At 43.8% G+C, this 19747-nt stretch overlaps 1 protein-coding gene across 2 annotated transcripts in view; it reads left to right on the plus strand.

Moving 5' to 3' along the window:
• Nucleotides 1–19747, plus strand: part of SLC6A2 (solute carrier family 6 member 2) — a 488933-nt gene that overhangs the window by 270776 nt on the left and 198410 nt on the right. For both annotated transcript variants that reach the window (XM_063945285.1, XM_063945286.1), the window contains one exon: nt 18710–18844. In XM_063945285.1, coding sequence (XP_063801355.1) covers nt 18710–18844 — 135 coding nt within the window. The remainder of the gene's footprint in view (nt 1–18709; nt 18845–19747) is intronic.

Here is a 19747-nt window from a genome sequence, read left to right on the forward strand (position 1 = left end):
AAGGAGCGTCAATCCGCTTTTAGTGGTATGTTGTCATTCTCAGTCATTTCCATAGTCAACCAAAGAGCATATTCATCTGCATTCACATATGACTAATACATTCCGTGACTACAACCCCCTAACCTGATCGTACCCCGGACCTTTCCATGATCTCTATACATAATATCACTAATAGAACCCGGGACCCACCACACACATGCTGATACTGAACTGATTTGTCAGTTCTTGGCTTCTGGTAATTCATTCAATCGCAGTCATTGAGGCTTTCATTTAATTTGTGTAGTTGTGTGTGGAGCTTTTATACGTTCATCTGTTTTAATTGTTATTAACCTAGAAAATTAAAAATTGTACTTCACTATATGCAATTTTGCTTTATTTCTGGGTGGATACAAATCCTTATGGTTGATATACATTGAAGAACATCCGCATGGATCTTTAATCTCCCAGTAGCGCCAGATAAGTTTATCCTACTTTGTATTTGTGTTCTGATGTTTGGTGAAGGTGTTGGGGAATCCTTCAAAAGGATATTCTAGTCTGGCTGCACACTGTGTTTTAAGCGCACCCTATTGTGATCACACTTCTGACTATATATACCATATCCACGCCTGCTTCCAGGAGGAACAGAAAACGGCCACGTTGAAAATCCCCCATAGAATATTTTCTACTCTCACACCAAGAAACATATTTTTTCCAGATACGGTGGTAATGCTTCGACGTGACCACCTTTTGGGCTTGGGCCACAGTCGAGATGACCCTGGAAGGAAGACCTTTTCTGGCTAGAATCTCCCTCTCAACTTCCAAACCGTCAAACGTAGCCGCAGTAAGTCTGGATAGATGAACGGCCCTTGCTGAAGGAAATCCTTTTAAAGCTGTAGAAACCAGGGCTTCTTGAGAGACATGGTCACGAGGTCCGCATACCAGGCCTGGTGAGGTCAATCCGGGGAAATTAGAATTGCTTGAACTCTTTCCCTTTTGAGTCTTTTTAGAACTCTGGGAATGAGAGGAATCGGAAAGAACAGATAAACAAACTGGTAGGTCCACGGTGCCGTCAGAGCGTCCACCGCGGCAGCCTGCAAATCCCTCAACCTGGAACAGTAGCGATGGAGCTTCTTGTTGAGACGAGAAGCCATCATGCCTATCAGCGGGCAGCCCCACCGTTGAACCAGCTGTTGAAACACCTGAGGGTGAAGGCCCCATTTTCCCGGATGAAGGTCATACCTGCTGAGGAAGTCTGCTTCCCAGTTGTCCAACCCTGGAATGAATATGGCTGATATGGCCCTTGCATTGGCTTCTGCCCAGAGGAGTATCCTTGAGACTTCTCGCATTGCAGCCCTGATTTTTGTTCCGCTCTGTCGGTTTATGTACGCCACTGCCGTGGCGTTGTCCGACTGTACCTGTATGGCTTGATGTTGGAGAAGAGAGGATGCCTGTAGAAGGGCATAGTAAATCGCCCTAACTGGCAGAACATTTATAGGAAGAGAAGACTCCTGACTCGACCACCTCCTTTGGAACTGTGCCCCCTGAGTCACAGCCCACCAACCATGGAGGCTAGCATGCGTTGTCAGCAGAGTCCAAGACTGAATTTCAGAACTCTGACCCTCTACAAGGGTGGTGTGATATGAGGTATACAGTATTAAATGGATTTGGGGTAATAAGAAAGATAATTACTGGATCTGGAGTTATATAAATCATAATTACTGGGTTTACATTATGCTGTATAAAGTAAAAAAAAAAACAGTCCCAGTTAATATTGTAAATATTAACTATTGAATAGTATGGAAAGGGATATCAATGGGATCTCAATACAATAAAGTGTCTGCGTTTGCAGATTACCTTTTATTATATTTTAGAGAACCAAAATTGGTATTCCTTTCATTGATGAAAATATTAGATGATTTTAATTTAATTTCTGGCTTTCTGATTAATTATGGTAAATCTGAAGCTTTAGCATTTGGCCCAGAGACAATGATTGGATGGGGTGTTTAATTTCCATTTATGTGGGCCATGAATCTCTTACTATATCTAGGGTTATGTATACCAAAAAAGTTTTCTGATTTTTATACTAGCAATATTACCTACTTTATTGGCCAGATGCTAACTGATTTTGCTAAATGGTAATACCTGCCTCTTTCTTATTTAGGCCGTTGCAACCTTTACAAAATGGTTTCCTTTCCACGACTTCTCTATCCAATCCAAATGCTCCCTATTGTTTTAACAAAAGGAGATATTCATATGTTGAACTCAGCCCTCACTAAATTTATATGGGATAATAAACGCCCTAGAATCTCTTTGTTTAACTACAACAACCACTGTCTTTGGGTGGAGTGAACCTACCGTGTCCTGTAGATTATGCTGTGGCTGCAAATTATAGATACGCTTTCGATTGGATAGGAAACATGGATTGTTATGTGAACCTAGAGTAAGAGCGATCATTCTCTCAGCAGATCGATTTAACTGTCCTATCTCACCTTCCTCATAACTCTTTAGATATTGAGACACATGAGAATCATCTTATATATACAGTACACCATGCTTAGCCTGGCAAACACTGAGGAAACGACAAGGTCTAAGTGCGCACACTTCTTGGTTTCAAACTATTTAATCCAAATTTTCAGGAGGGTGAGGACAATGCTATAATTCATTGTTGGCATCTTATTAGTATTTTATATATACCAGTTTATAAATAATGACTGCTCTTTAATACTTACCATGCCACAGTTGAAGGAAAAATACTCTAATTTGCAGTTTCCATATTTTACATATTTTCAGGTATGGAGTTATACTGTATAACACGTATTTTGACCCTTCTGAAATCTAAGAATTCTGCTTTTCCTTTAGATGGTACTGTACAGTCGCACCAAGGATACCCATACTCCACTTCTTTTATCTATACACAAACTAGACGTAAACTAGATCTAACTAAACTCACTACAGGACTTGCCAAATGGCGAGATGCTTTGGTAGGGATGGACCTTCCAACTGTAATTAATTGGTGCACCACGCTAAACAAACAATTAGTTTCTTCATCATACTCGGAGATGCACTACAAAATACTGCACAGAGCCTATTATACCCCTAAACTCAGACACCTAACTGGGATATCTGATAACTCGTTATGTTTCAAATGCTTTACCCCAGATGCAGATATCATTCATTGTCTGTGGAATTGTTCAATAATACAACTACAATATTTTGGAATGATGTACAAACATATATCAATAAAGATCTAGATATACCTTTAACACTATAACACTGCCTTGGACTATTTGGAATCATTACACACCTCAGAATCAAACAGTATCTAGAAATATTAAACTACTGCTAGCTCTCATTGCCGCGGCTTAAAACTAGTGATGAGCGGGTTCGGTTCCTCGGAATCGGAAACCCCCCCGAACTTCACCCTTTTTACACGGGTCCGAGGCAGACTCGGATCCTCCCGCCTTGCTCGGTTAACCCGAGCGCGCCCGAACGTCATCATCCCGCTGTCGGATTCTCGCGAGATACGGATTCTATATAAGGAGCCGCGCGTCGCCGCCATTTTTCACTCGTGCATTGGAAATGATAGTGAGAGGACGTGGCTGGCGTCCTCTCACTTTGTTACAGGGGGCTGCAGTGCAAATATCTTTATTCTGGGGACCAGCAGTATTATAGGAGGAGTACAGTGCAGAGTTTTGCTGACCAGTGACCACCAGTATTATACGTTGTCTGCCTGAAAAACGCTCCATATCTGTGCTCAGTGTGTTGCATATATCTGTGCTCACACTGCTTTATTGTGGGGACTGGGGACCAGCAGTATTATATAGGAGGAGTACAGTGCAGAGTTTTGCTGACCAGTGACCACCAGTATTATACGTTCTCTGCCTGCAAAACGCTCCATATCTGCAGAGCCGGATTAAGGGGGTAGCCCAGGGGACACATTACCCTGGGCCCCCCATATTTAAGGGCCCCCCGTGCCTGCCATCAAACACTTGTCGTTTTTTTTTATTTTAGGAAGTTCATTCATTGGTGGCAGTGGTGCAAACTTTCCCCTCTGCAGACAAATTTTGTGTTTCAGAGACTGAGACAGCCTTGTCCCCGTCTCTGCACTCGGCGGGGCCACCCACAGGCACAGACGAGCTGCCATGAATGAATTGTACGGCTGCTCCTCACTGAGCTCTGCCTCTGATGAGCTGAGCTCTCTGCCTCTCTAACACCGTAGAGGGAGCTGCTGAGCATGTGCAGCAGCAGCAGCTCCAGTGTTTAACTCACATGGACTCCGGCAGAATCTCCTCCTCTTCTCCTCTGTTCAGTTGGTTAGTGGTGTGTGTGTGTGTGTGTGTGTGTGTATATGTTGTTGGTGTGTAGTGTGTGTGTGTGTGTGTGTGTGTGTGTGTGTGTGTGTGTGTGTGTGTGTATATATATGTTGTTGGTGTGTAGTGTGTGTGTGTATGTATATATATGTTGTTGGTGTGTAGTGTGTGTGTGTGTATATATATATATATGGTTTTGGTGTGTAGTGTGTGTGTGTGTGTGTGTGTGTATATGTTGTTGGTGTGTAGTGTGTATGCCGTGTGGTATGTATGTATGCTGTCTGTGAGTGTTTATGTATGCTATGTGTGTATGTATGCTAATTTTCTATTTAATAATAAGTGCTATCCTTTGTTGCTGCCTCCAACAGCTTTCTGCTCACACTTTTATCAATCTTAAGGCCCGTACACACTGGCCGATATATCGGCCGTTCTCTTGAACGGCCGATATATCGCGGGTCCGTCGGCCAGTGTGTACGGCCGATACGTTTGTGAACTCCGTCGTTCACAGACGTATCGCGTCGGCCCCGCAGCACAGCCGACGGCCAATATATCTACCGATATATTGGCGCGTCGCTGTGTGTGTACGGCGGTCGGCCGACCGCCCGTACACATGCTGCGGCGGCCGGCGGTGATTGACAGCTGAACTGGGCGGGCGTGTGTACACGCCCGCCCAGTTCATGACGTCAGTCCCCGACGGATCGGGCAGTGTGTATGCACAGCACACTGCCCAATCCGTCCATAGATATATCTGCAGATCAATTGATCTGCAGATATATCTTTCCAGTGTGTACCCACCTTTAGATATATATATATATTTGTAAGAAACCTCCCCTTCCTCAGTATATACACTATATTTAGCCCTCAGGGGCCCCCCTTGTCTAAAGTACCCCGGGCCCCCTGGAGCCTTGATCCGGCCCTGCATATCTGTGCTCAGTGTGCTGCATATATCTGTGCTCACACTGCTTTATTGTGGGGACTGGGGACCAGCAGTATTATATAGGAGGAGTACAGTGCAGAGTTTTGCTGACCAGTGACCACCAGTATACGTTGTCTGCCTGAAAAACGCTCCATATCTGTGCTCAGTGTGCTGCATATATCTGTGCTCACACTGCTTTATTGTGGGGACTGGGGACCAGCAGTATTATATAGGAGGAGTACAGTGCAGAGTTTTGCTGGCCAGTGACCACCAGTATACGTTGTCTGCCTGAAAAATGCTCCATATCTGTGCTCAGTGTGCTGCATATATCTGTGCTCACACTGCTTTATTGTGGGGACTGGGGACCAGCAGTATTATATAGGAGGAGTACAGTGCAGAGTTTTGCTGACCAGTGACCACCAGTATACGTTGTCTGCCTGAAAAACGCTCCATATCTGTGCTCAGTGTGCTGAATATATCTGTGCTCACACTGCTTTATTGTGGGGACTGGGGACCAGCAGTATTATATAGGAGGAGTACAGTGCAGAGTTTTGCTGACCAGTGACCACCAGTATACGTTGTCTGCCTGAAAAACGCTCCATATCTGTGCTCAGTGTGCTGCATATATCTGTGCTCACACTGCTTTATTGTGGGGACTGGGGACCAGCAGTATTATATAGGAGAAGTACAGTGCAGAGTTTTGCTGACCAGTGACCACCAGTATTATACGTTCTCTGCCTGAAAAACGCTGCATATCTGTGCTCTGTGTGCTGCATATATCTGTGCTCACACTGCTTTATTGTGGGGACTGGGGACCAGCAGTATTATATAGGAGGAGTACAGTGCAGAGTTTTGCTGACCAGTGGCCACCAGTATTATACGTTCTCTGCCTGAAAAACGCTCCATATCTGTGTTGCATTGTAGTATATAGTAGGAGTACAGTGCATAATTTTGCTGACCACCAGTATATAATATATAGGAGTACGGTAAAGAAGGCCACTGCTCTACCTTCCTCTGTGTCGTCAAGTATACTATCCATCCATACCTGTGGTGCATTTCAGTTTTGCACAGTTTGCTGACCACCAGTATATAGAAGTACGGTACAGTAGGCCACCGCTCTACCTACCTCTGTGTCGTCAAGTATACTATCCATCCATACCTCGGGTGCATTTCAGTTTTGCACAGTTTGCTGACCACCAGTATATAATATATAGCAGTACGGTACAGTAGGCCACTGCTCTACCTACCTCTGTGTCGTCAAGTATACTATCCATCCATACCTGTGGTGCATTTCAGTTTTGCACAGTTTGCTGACCACCAGTATATAATATATAGCAGTACGGTACAGTAGGCCACTGCTCTACCTACCTCTGTGTCGTCAAGTATACTATCCATCCATACCTGTGGTGCATTTCAGTTGTGCGCAGTATATATAGTAGTAGGCCATTGCTATTGATACTGGCATATAATTCCACACATTAAAAAATGGAGAACAAAAATGTGGAAGGTAAAATAGGGAAAGATCAAGATCCACTTCCACCTCGTGCTGAAGCTGCTGCCACTAGTCATGGCCGAGACGATGAAATGCCATCAACGTCGTCTGCCAAGGCCGATGCCCAATGTCATAGTAGAAAGCATGTAAAATCCAAAACACAAAAGTTCAGTAAAATGACCCAAAAATCTAAATTAAAAGCGTCTGAGGAGAAGCGTAAACTTGCCAATATGCCATTTACGACACGGAGTGGCAAGGAACGGCTGAGGCCCTGGCCTATGTTCATGGCTAGTGGTTCAGCTTCACATGAGGATGGAAGCACTCATCCTCTCGCTAGAAAAATGAAAAGACTTAAGCTGGCAAAAGCACAGCAAAGAACTGTGCGTTCTTCTAAATCACAAATCCCCAAGGAGAGTCCAATTGTGTTGGGTGCGATGCCTGACCTTCCCAACACTGGATGGGAAGAGGTGGCGCCTTCCACCGTTTGCACGCCCCCTGCAAGTGCTGGAAGGAGCACCCGCAGTCGAGTTCCTGATAGTCAAATTGAAGATGTCACTGTTGAAGTACACCAGGATGAGGATATGGGTGTTGCTGGCGCTGAGGAGGAAATTGACAAGGAGGATTCTGATGGTGAGGTGGTTTGTTTAAGTCAGGCACCCGGGGAGACACCTGTTGTCCGTGGGACGAATATGGCCATTGACATGCCTGGTCAAATTACAAAAAAAATCACCTCTTCGGTGTGGAATTATTTTAACACAAATGCGGACAACAGGTGTCAAGCCGTGTGTTGCCTTTGTCAAGCTGTAATAAGTAGGGGTAAGGACGTTAACCACCTCGGAACATCATCCCTTATACGTCACCTGCAGCGCATTCATCATAAGTTAGTGACAAGTTTAAAAACTTTGGATGACAGCGGAAGCAGTCCACTGACCACCAAATCCCTTCCTCTTGTAACCAAGCTCCTGCAAACCACACCACCAACTCCCTCAGTGTCAATTTCCTCCTTACACAGGAAAGTCAATAGTCCTGCAGGCCATGTCACTGTCAAGTCTGACGAGTCCTCTCCTGCCTGGGATTCCTCTGATGCATCCTTGAGTGTAAAGCCTCCTGCTGCTGGCGCTGCTGTTGTTGCTGCTGGGAGTCGATCGTCATCCCAGAGGGGAAGTCGGAAGACCACTTGTACTACTTCCAGTAAGCAATTGACTGTCCAACAGTCCTTTGCGAGGAAGATGAAATATCACAGCAGTCATCCTGCTGCAAAGCGGAAAACTCAGGCCTTGGCAGCCTGGGCGGTGAGAAACGTGTTTCCGTTATCCACCGTTAATTCACAGGCAACTACAGACTTGATTAAGGTACTGTGTCCCCGGTACCATATACCATCTAGGTTCCATTTCTCTAGGCAGGCGATACCGAAAATGTACACAGACCTCAGAAAAAGAGTCACCAGTGTCCTAAAAAATGCAGTTGTACCCAATGTCCACTTAACCACGGACATGTGGACAAGTGGAGCAGGGCAGACTCAGGACTATATGACTGTGACAGCCCACTGGGTAGATGTATTGCCTCCCGCAGCAAGAACAGCAGCAGCGGCACCAGTAGCAGCATCTCGCAAACGCCAACTCGTTCCTAGGCAGGCTACGCTTTGTAACATCGCTTTCCAGAAGAGGCACACAGCTGACAACCTCTTACGGAAACTGAGGAACATCATCGCAGAATGGCTTACCCCAAATGGACTCTCCTGGGGATTTGTGATATCGGACAACGCCAGCAATATTGTGCGTGCATTACATCTGGGCAAATTCCAGCACGTCCCATGTTTTGCACATACATTGAATTTGGTGGTGCAGAATTATTTAAAAAATGACAGGGGCGTGCAAGAGATGCTGTCGGTGGCCCGAAGAATTGCGGGCCACTTTCGGCATTTAGCCACCACGTGCCGAAGACTGGAGCACCAGCAAACAGTCCTGAACCTGCCCTGCCATCATCTGAAGCAAGAGGTGGTAACGAGGTGGAATTCAACCCTCAATATGCTTCAGAGGATGGAGGAGCAGCAAAAGGCCATTCAAGCCTATACATCTGCCTACGATATAGGCAAAGAAGGGGGAATGCACCTGACTCAAGCTCAGTGGAGAATGATTTCAACGTTGTGCAAGGTTCTGCAACCTTTTGAACCTGCCACACGTGAAGTCAGTTCAGACTCTGCCAGCCTGAGTCAGGTCATTCCCCTCATCAGGCTTTTGCAGAAGAAGCTGGAGAGATTGAAGGAGGAGCTAAAACAGAGCGATTCCGCTAGGCATGTGGTACTTGTGGATGGAGCCCTTAATTCGCTTAACCAGGATTCACTGGTGGTCAATCTGTTGAAATCAGAGCACTACATTTTGGCCACCGTGCTCGATCCTAGATTTAAAACCTACGCTGTATCTCTTTTTCCGGCAGACACGAGTCTGCAGAGGTTCAAAGACCTGCTGGTGAGAAAATTGTCAAGTCAAGCGGAACGTGACCTGTCAACAGCTCCTCCTTCACATTCTCCCGCAACTGGGGGAGCGAGGAAAAAGCTAAGAATTCCGAGCCCACCCGCTGACGGTGATGCAGGGCAGTCTGGAGCGAGTGCTGACATCTGGTCCGGACTGAAGGACCTGCCAACGATTACTGACATGTCGTCTACTGTCACTGCATATGATTCTCTCACCATTGAAAGAATGGTGGAGGATTATATGAGTGACCGCATCCAAGTAGGCACGTCAGACAGTCCGTACGTAAACTTGCAGGAAAAAGAGGCAATTTGGAGGCCCTTGCAGAAACTGGCTTTATTTTATCTAAGTTGCCCACCCTCCAGTGTGTACTCCAAAAGAGTGTTTAGTGCAGCCGCTCACCTTGTCAGCAATCGGCGTACGAGGTTACTTCCAGAAAATGTGGAGAAGATGATGTTCATCAAAATGGATTATAATCAATTCCTCCGTGGAGACATTCACCAGCAATTGCCTCCAGAAAGTACACAGGGACCTGAGATGGTGGATTCCAGTGGGGACGAATTAATAATCTGTGAGGAGGGGGATGTACACAGTGAAAGGTGTGAGGAATCGGACGATGAGGAGGAGGTGGACATCTTGCCTCTGTAGAGACAGTTTGTGCAAGGAGAGATTGACTGCTTCTTTTTTGGTGGGGGCCCAAACCAACCAGTCATTTCAGTCACAGTTGTGTGGCAGACCCTGTCGCTGAAATGATGGGTTTGTTAAAGTGTGCATGTCCTGTTTATACAACATAAGGGTGGGTGAGAGGGCCCAAGGACAATTCCATCTTGCACCTCTTTTTTCTTTCATTTTTCTTTGCATCATGTGCTGTTTGGGGACTATTTTTTTGAAGTGCCATCCTGCCTGACACTGCAGTGCCACTCCTAGATGGGCCAGGTGTTTGTGTCTGCCACTTGTGTCACTTAGCTTAGCCATCCAGCAACCTTTGTGCACCTCTTTTTTTCTTTGCATTATGTGCTGTTTGGGGACTATTTTTTTGAAGTGCCATCCTGTCTGACACTGCAGTGCCACTCCTAGATGGGCCAGGTGTTTGTGTCGGCCACTTGGGTCGCTTAGCTTAGTCATCCAGCGACCTCGGTGCAAATTTTAGGACTAAAAATAATATTGTGAGGTGTGAGGTGTTCAGAATAGACTGAAAATGAGTGGAAATTATGTTTATTGAGGTTAATAATACTATGGGATCAAAATGACCCCCAAATTCTATGATTTAAGCTGTTTTTGAGGGGTTTTTGTAAAAAACCACCCGAATCCAAAACACACCCGAATCCGACAAAAAAATTTCAGGGAGGTTTTGCCAAAACGCATCCGAATCCAAAACACGGCCGCGGAACCGAATCCAAAACCAAAACACAAAACCCGAAAAATGTCCGGTGCACATCACTACTTAAAACCCGATGGATTCACAAAGTCCATATACCTCTGTCACTTGTGTTACCCCGACTATCCTTCTTATATCAAATGGACTGGGTAGACTATCTGATGTTAAAGCTAGACCTGAGGAGTTCTTTGCTCTCTGGCCACCTTACTTACTAACGCTACCACCCTCAACAAAAGATTGTGTGCTTAATGCAGTCAGACTTACTTCATGGTATAATACTGAGGTACTCTCCAGTGGGACCCCCATTCTAGGTCACATTATCTTATGTACTATGTTCATACTGACTATTATTGCTGTTTTTCCGAGTCTAAAAGATACTGCTGGCATTTGTTATTTATGCTGTAGATTTGTCTTTCCTATGCATACTTTACCTTACTATGCTGTAATTTGCTATATTCTCTTGTATAGTAATGCATTATATGCTATTGCAGGACATAACTAAAATGGCATTAAAAGGAGAGGTAATAATTATTGGAGACTTTAATCTTCCTGATGTAAACTGGGAAGTGTCTGTTGGTAGTTCCATTAGCAGTAGAGACAGTTTAAATTCCCTTCAGGGAGCATCCCTCCACCAATTGGTGAGGGAGCCCACCCAGAAAGACACAATATTAGACTTAATACTTACAAATGGAGACAGAATATCATACGTAAAAGTGGGTGAAAACCTGGGATCCAGTGATCATCAAGCAGTATGGTTCAGCATAAAGACAGTGACTGACTCATCCCATACAAAAACAAAGGTGTTGGATTTTAGGAAGGCTGATTTTGTAGGGATGGGAAAATGTGCAAGCAATTCTTTGGCAGAGTGGAGGAACTTGGAAGCAGTGCAGGAGAGGTGGGAAACATTAAAAAGTGCAATATTAAAGGCAACAGACCTTTTTTATCAAAAGTGTTAGGAAAAACACAAGGAAAAGGAAGCCAGTGTGGTTTGCGAAAGAAGTAGCAAATACTGTGAAAGAAAAAAAGATGGCTTTTAGAAAATATAAACAGACACAAAATAATGAAGACAAAGAGATATATCTTGTTAGACAGAAGGAGACTAAGAAGGTAATCAGATGTGCAAAGGCACAAGCTGAGGAGAAAATGGCCCAGTCTGTGGGTAAAGGAAGCAAAACTTTTTCTTAGGTATATAAGCGAAAGATGAAAAACAAAAGGTGGAATTATAAAACTAAAGACAGAGACTGGGAATCTTGTTGAGGGAGAAAATGTAATAGCAGATCATCTTAATAATTATTTTTGCTCAGTATTCACTACTGAAAGAGAGGGGAAGGGGCCACAGTTAAGTTTCAGGGATATTCAGGAAAATGAAACAAGTACATTTACAGAGGAGAAGGTCCTAACAGAACTCTCAAAGCTGAAAGTGGACAAATCTATGGGGCCAGATGCGATACATCCAAGGATACTAAAATAACTTAAAGAGGTGCTGGTAGCATCAATGACAGAAATATTCAACAAGTCATTAACAACAAGAGTAATTCCAGAGGACTGTAAAAGAGCGAACATAGTCCCACTGCACAAAAGTGGATGCAAGGAAGAGGCAAACAACTACAGATCACTTAGTCTTACATCAGTAGTAGGGAAATTGATGGAAACACTCTTAAGAGAAAGAGTTGTAGATTATCTCAAATCCAACAATTTACAGGATCCCATACAGCATGGATTCACTGCGGGGAGATCATGTCAATCAAATCTTATTGACTTTTTTGACTGTGTGACTAAAGTGATGGATAAAGGTGGAGCCGTGAATATAGCTTATCTAAACTTTAGTAAGGCTTTTCACACTGTTCCATATTGCAGACTGCTAAATAAATTTGGAAGCTTGGGATTGGATACTAGGATTATTGAATGGATAAGATCTTGGTTGTAGGACAGAAAGCAGAGAGTTGTGGTAAATGGAGTGCATTCACAGGAGGGAAATGTTACCAGTGGAGTACCCCAGGGATCTGTACTTGGACCAGTGCTTTTAAATATCTTTATTGGTGACATTGCAAATGGCATTAAAGGGAAAGTATGCCTTTTTGCAGATGACACAAAGGCATGCAACAGGGTAGACACACCAGTTGGGGTAAAACAAATGACTGAGGATCTAAGTAAACTAGAGGAATGGTCAAGAGTGTGGTAATTACAGTTTAATGCCACAAAATGCAAAATCATGCACTTGGGTCTCTAAAATCCAAAGGCTAAATATAGTATTAATGGCACTATACTGGAAACTGCTGAGGAGGAAAGGGATCTAGGAGTCACTATTTCAGGTGACTTAAAGACAGGTAAGCAATGTAGCAAAGCAATGAGGAAGGCTAGTCAGATGCTTGGCTGCATTGGGAGAGAAATCAGCAGCAGAAAGAAAGAAGTAATAATGCCATTGTATAGGTCATTGGTACGGCCTCATCTAGAATACTGTGTTCAATTCTGGAGGCCATATCTTCAAAAGGATATTAATACATTAGAGACTGTACAAAGAAGGGAAACTGAAATGGTGCATGGCCTACATCACAATACATACCCAGAAAGACTAAAAAATCTCAATATGTATAGTTTGGAGCAGAGAAGTGAAAGGGGGGTACATGATAGAAACTTTCAAATATATCAAGGGTTTTAAGTCCAGGAGGGAAACATTCTCCAAATGAAGAGAAACAATAGGACACGATGACATACACTGAGACTGGAGGGGGGGAGGTTCAGGGAAAATTTGAGGAAAAATTGCTTCACAGAAAGGGTAGTAGACAAGTGGAATAGCCTCCCATCAGAGGTGGTAGAGGCTAAGACAGTAGAGCAATTTAAACATGCATGGGATAGACATAAGGATATCCTTACAAAAAAATAAGGATCAAATAAGTTCTGAGATAAAAATACATTTAAAAAGAGGGCAGACTAGATGGGCCAAGTGGTTCTTATCTGCCGTAAAATTCTGTTTCTATGTTTCTATGTGCTCTTTTTCTATTTGTTAATAAAAACATTTTTAAAAAATAGTATGGATATTACTATTTAGAGAATAAATTGGGAAGTCAGTCAGTGTCACTACTAACATAACACCTATTAGTGCACCTCTGGTACCGTTTTTACATTTGTGGACTATCTGGAAACTACTCTGATGATTGGCAACCCTACACACAGTCATTCAATTGAAATTCTGTACAAATGGTGTAGTCCAGAGGTTCTCAAACACAATCCTCGAGGTTTATTATTAATTCTAGATGTTTAAATGACACATTAAATATAGTTAAAAAAAACTCTCACATTTTAATATACAGCAGACATATAGTAAAATTAAAAGGAAGTACACTCTAAAAATGTATATTTCAATCTGAACGAACTTCTTATGTTCTCAATAAATAACCTACACAGTTTTAAGAACCAACTAGCATCGCTTGTTCCTAAATCGATGGACAGTTTTCCTAGACCTTGTAAATAAGTGCTCTCAATTAAACCACAGTTGGTTTCAAGGTAACGTTACCACACTTGTAACCACTGGACTATTAGTTGTTTGCTTTATCAGAATATTCCTGGGATAATCAGTCCTCACTATGCTTTGCAGTGTCCAATATCGGCATCAGTCTCCAGTGGTCGTAGTTATTGGTCCTTATTGGTATCCAAAATTAAGTCCAGTGTGTCATTTATACATCTAGAATTAATAATAAGCACTGCTATTTGTGTTATATTCTATATATTTGTTATATGAGAACTGACTACTCTCTTTCTTAGAAGCCGCTAGCGAAGTAACTCCACATACCAGTGCCCAAGCCCTATCTTATTGCTAAAACCTTTTACAGTCCTCAAGGCACCCCAACGGTCCAGGTTTTAGGTATATCCATGGCTCAGCACAGATGGTTAAATCGAATTGCCTGAAGTGCTGATTAAGGGGTACATTTACTAAGCAGTGATAAGAACGGAGAAGTGAGCCAGTGGAGAAATTTCTCCATCAACCAATCAGCGGCTCTGTATCATTTTATGGTATGCAAATTATAGATGTTACTTCAGTGCTGATTGGTTGCCATGGGAAACTTCTCCACTGGCTCACTTCTCCGCTCTTATCACTGCTTAGTCAATGTACCCCTCAGTTACCTGTGGCCAAGCATGGAAAAACTTAAAACCTGCGCTCAGTCCTAAGTTGTCTGATGAATAATGATGTTCAGTCAGAGTGAGGTCAATAGGTAAAAGTAGGTGTATAAATGTTCCCACCGTGTGCACTAGAATAGACCTAGGCTGATGCAATATATTCAATACTTAACTGCTGTAGAAAGTATATAATGCAAGTGAATCACTAGAACAATGGTAATAAATTCAATATTTTAATATTGTAGAATGCATATAATACAAGCGAGTCACTAAAATAACGGTAAATAGTAATAACAGATCAAAGAATAATCTGACAGTAACTCGGTATCTTCTCAATGATAAAATCTCAATTGGTCAACAATGATTCAAAGTCCTAATCCCAATATTGGAGTAGAGGATCCCATATAGAAAGAGGTCCTGCTGTAAACCAGCTTTGTTGCTGCAATTTCCGGATGCAAAGCTGTTTTCACACTTAAGTACAGCAGCTTGTCCGAACAAACACCACCCAGTGCGCAGGTATAAGTACCAATTGTTTAAACTTAAAACCTGGACCATTGGGGTGGCCTGAGTACCGCATTTGAGAACCTCTGGTATAATCTCATTGTACCATGGCCCTCATTCCGAGTTGTTCGCTCGCTAGCATATTTTAGCAGCATTGCACATGCTAGGCCACCGCCCTCTGGGAGTGTATCCTAGCTTAGCAGAATTGCGAACGAAAGATTAGCAGAATTGCGAATAGAAAATTCTTAGCAGTTTCTGAGTAGCTCGAGACTTACTCCTACACTGCGATCAGCTCAGCCCGTTTTGTTCCTGGTTTGACGTCACAAACACGCCCTGCGTTCGGCCAGCCACTCCCCCGTTTCTCCAGACACTCCCGCGTTTTATCCTGGCATGCCTGCGTTTTTCCGCACACTCCCAGAAAACGGTCAGTTTCCGCCCAGAAACACCCACTTCCTGTCAATCACACTCCGATCACTTCAACGATGGAAATTCTTCAGTCGGACGTGAGTAAATCTACTAAGTTTTGAGCTAAAATACTTAGCGCATGCGCACTGCGTACCATGCGCATTTTCGCCTTAATCGCTCCGTTGTGAAAATTGGCAACAAGCGAACAACTCGGAATGATCCCCCATAATATTTTATTTTTTCTTACACGTATCTGCCATTTTATAATCCATGTTTCCATCCCCATAACAACTTATTTCCAGTGTGATTGACATATCTTTTTTTATACCTGAAATCCTTCTTTTACCATAATCAATTTATACATAAAAAGTATTTTCTCTCTGTCTTTGTAAATTACACATAATTATGGTGGTCATTCCGAGTTGTTCGCTTGGTAATTTTCTTCGCATCGCAGCGATTTTCCGCTAATTGCGCATGCGCAATGTTCGCACTGCGACTGCGCCAAGTAAATTTGCTATGTAGTTAGGAATTTTTCTCACGGCATTACGAGGTTTTTTCTTCGTTCTGGTGATCGTAATGTGATTGACAGGAAGTGGGTGTTTCTGGGCGGAAACTGGCCGTTTTATGGGTGTGTGTGAAAAAACGCTGCCGTTTCTGGGAAAAATGCGGCAGTTTCTGAAGAAACGGGGGAGTGTCTGGGCGAACGCTGGGAGTGTTTGTGACGTCAAACCAGGAACGAAACTGACTGAACTGATCGCAGTTGCCGAGTAAGTGTGGAGTTACTCAGAAACTGCTAAGAAGTGTCTATTCGCAATTCTGCTAATCTTTCGTTCGCAATTTTACTATGCTAAGATTCACTCCCAGTAGGCGGCGGCTTAGCGTGTGCAAAGCTGCTAAAAGCAGCTTGCGAGCGAACAACTCGGAATGAGGGCCTATATTCCTTAACCTACTTTACTTACCATCGGTGACATGTGGTGAGGTCAGTTGCTGGGGAGGCACTGTATGAGTCACCCCCCCCCCCCCATACTTAACCATAACCAGCACCAGGCTGAACCAGCCGAGGGAAGGGGGGGTGGGGGGATGATAATGCCATAGCAGGGAGAACACTCGGTGTGGGGTCCCCCTGCCATCACATTAACCACTCCCCAAACCAGTCAGCCCAGGGCTGGTATTCCTTGGAAAGTGGGGACCCCACACAAAGTAAATGGGGTCCCCACTCCAGAGCAACAACCAGCACTGTGCTGAAATCCCAGTGCTATGCCCCACACCCCTTGTGGCGGTGGGTGCGGGGTTCATGTTATTATTTTGTTCTTTACAGGCGGCCTACAGGTCCCAGCTAGCGTGCTCCAGCTTGCCGGCACTTGGAGAACCACAAGTGCCTGCATGCCCGGATATTCAGGGCACGCTGGCACCTGTAGTCCTCCTGTAAAGAAAATATTAAAATAAACACATTTATTTAAAAAAATTTATTGCACAGCTTCTTCACCTGAGGGGCGGTGGCTTTTGGGCACCTCTTTTCCATGGTCGCCACCTCCCCAGGACTTCTGTAGTCTTCTGTCTTCACCTGGGGCGCTGCAGCCTCCCCAGGGCTTCCCAGCATCTTCTGTCTTCACCTGGGTCCATGGCCGCCGCCTCCTCAGGGCTTCCAGGCATCTTCTGTCTTTGGGAACTCTTGCACACTCCCTCCCCGCCGGCGGAGTGACAGCCGCTCCCTCGCGCTGGCTTCTATAAGCCAGCCCCTAGGGGCGGAGCGATGACGCGGTGAGCCGTGATTGGCTCACAGCGGCCATATTAGATTTAAAAAATCATGCTAACGGCGCCATTTTTTAAATTGGAACCGCTCTGCTGCTGAAATCTGCAAAATGTCAGGCAGGGACTGGATCCTCTTGGATCTAGGCCTGCTGTCACGCCAGTTATTCCTGCTGGGTCCCGCCACCGTTAACGCCCTCACCTCCGCCGCATCTCCGAAGCACATCCAGCTGCCCAACCAGTGATGATAGTGGATCCATCACTGGACAGCTGTATCCAGTGACAGATCCGCTGTTCAATCACATCTGCGTGATTGACAGGGGCTTGCTTTCATGTGCAGTGAAAGCACATCCCTGTCACCGAGGCACTTTTACAAGTGTCGCTTTTAGTGTTATTTTCAATGGGCTTTTAATGATCACAGTTTGGCCCTTCCCCCGTCTGCCCCCTGTTCCCACACCTTTCCTATTGTCACTGGGAGGCAGCACTGTCGGTGTCTCCCAAACCTATTTTTAATGTATAATTTGTCAGTATAATACAAAGCAGATACTTATGACACAGAATATGTGTCATAAGCACTGTATCTGCTTTGTATTATTTTAAACACTAATGACAGGGGAGCACTGCATTCCCTGCCTTCCCTGACTGCACGTCCCTGCTTACCATTGCTTCTTACTCTGAGCACAGTTGCCCAGGCCTTACATATTGTAGAATAGCTTTTCAAAAATGTTTCCAAACCTGTGAGATAATTATAAATTCACATAATAGAATAGATTGGATGACACCCTGTGGAGTAAGGGATCCCACACTGGTCTCTCTGATGCAGTCTGGTAGAGATATGGGTACCTTATCGTCAGTCACCAAAACCAAAAATCATTAAAAATCGCATACTAAACTACATTGTATGAATTCAGTGTAATTACAGAGAATCCCAGTTTAAATGCAGTGAATTATCCATACCACACTGCAATTTGTGTTGCCATTCTGCACTTTCCCATGCCTTACTGCAATCCTCCACACCACACATGACAACACCAGATGTGGGGGGTTGTTGCTACAGTATGGTGATCCCCACTCTGCACCTGGGCTTAGATACATATATGTTTATGATTGTATACAGTAGCTATATTGTGAAGCAACAAGCAACCACTTTCTTATCTACTAATCATGCAGCATATGATACTGTAAATTAGTTATGTTTAAATACAGTATATTGTTTAAAGTACAAACCTGGATAAATATTTTAGTACTGTCTGTTTTATTTTTTTGAGTAGATTGTTATAATGTGTATGTCACAATGCATAATACTTCATTACAAATATTTTAAAAAATAAAAGTCATAATAAAACAGTACTTAATAAGCAGGTTTTACATGTATTTCATTTTGTATTTTAGGTTGTTTGGATAACAGCAACACTCCCATATGTGGTGCTGTTTGTTCTCCTTATTCGTGGAGTAACCCTACCTGGCTCTTCCAGAGGCATTAGTTCATACCTCCACATAGACTTTAAAAGACTTAAGGAATCTGGTGTAAGTACTCATCTGATTTACTGGTGCTTATATTTAGATATTACTAGCTGGAGTACCCGGCGTTGCCCGGGATTTTAAGAATGTCTGTTTACTAAAATAAATATAAATATTAAACACACAGTACAAATAACATTGTAGATAGATGAATACCAGTGTTTTGCTATGGGATGAGGATGGTAAATTAGAATGAAAGTTGTACATTAATTTACGTTGGTTGGAGATCTAGTATATAGGCATATCTTGCTTCCCTGATGCACTTTGTGTATTGGCTGGACCCCTTTTTGGTCCCCCAAGGGACCCTGCTCTTCCCTATACAACTCTCAGTCTGTGGCTTCCTGCTGCCTCCGTTCCCCTCCTCATATCATGTCAGTGCCCCTGTGAAATTATCGATTTTTTTACAGTTTCTTATATAGCGCAGCACATTATGTATCTCCTGATATACTCTGTGCTGCTGGGGACCAAGCTACTTCCACTATGTAACTCTCAGTGTGTGGGTTTGTGCTACCTGCATTCCCCTCCTCACATAATGTCACTGGCCCTGTCACATGCAGATCTGTCATTACGTACATTTCATGCATGTCCTGATATAGTCTGTGCTGCTGGCCCACCCCTAGGGGTGCTAGTGGTGTGTTACCCCCACAATGTTTGTTCCCATAGTTTAAGTCATATGTGTACCAAGTTTGTTGTAAATAGGTCCAGGCATTCAGGAGTTATGCTGTCTCCTGAAATACTCTGTGCTGCTGTCCCACCGCTAGCGGTGTATAACACCCACAGAGTTTGTTCCCAGATTGTAAGTCAGATGTGTATCAAGTTTGGTGTAAATTGCTCCAGACCTTCCACAGTTATGCTGTCTGCTGACATGCTCTTTGCTGCTGTACCATCCCTAGAGGTGCTAGGAGTATC

Source organism: Pseudophryne corroboree, chromosome 11 (genome assembly GCF_028390025.1).
Source record: "Pseudophryne corroboree isolate aPseCor3 chromosome 11, aPseCor3.hap2, whole genome shotgun sequence".
Classification (NCBI taxonomy): Eukaryota; Metazoa; Chordata; class Amphibia; order Anura; family Myobatrachidae; genus Pseudophryne; species Pseudophryne corroboree.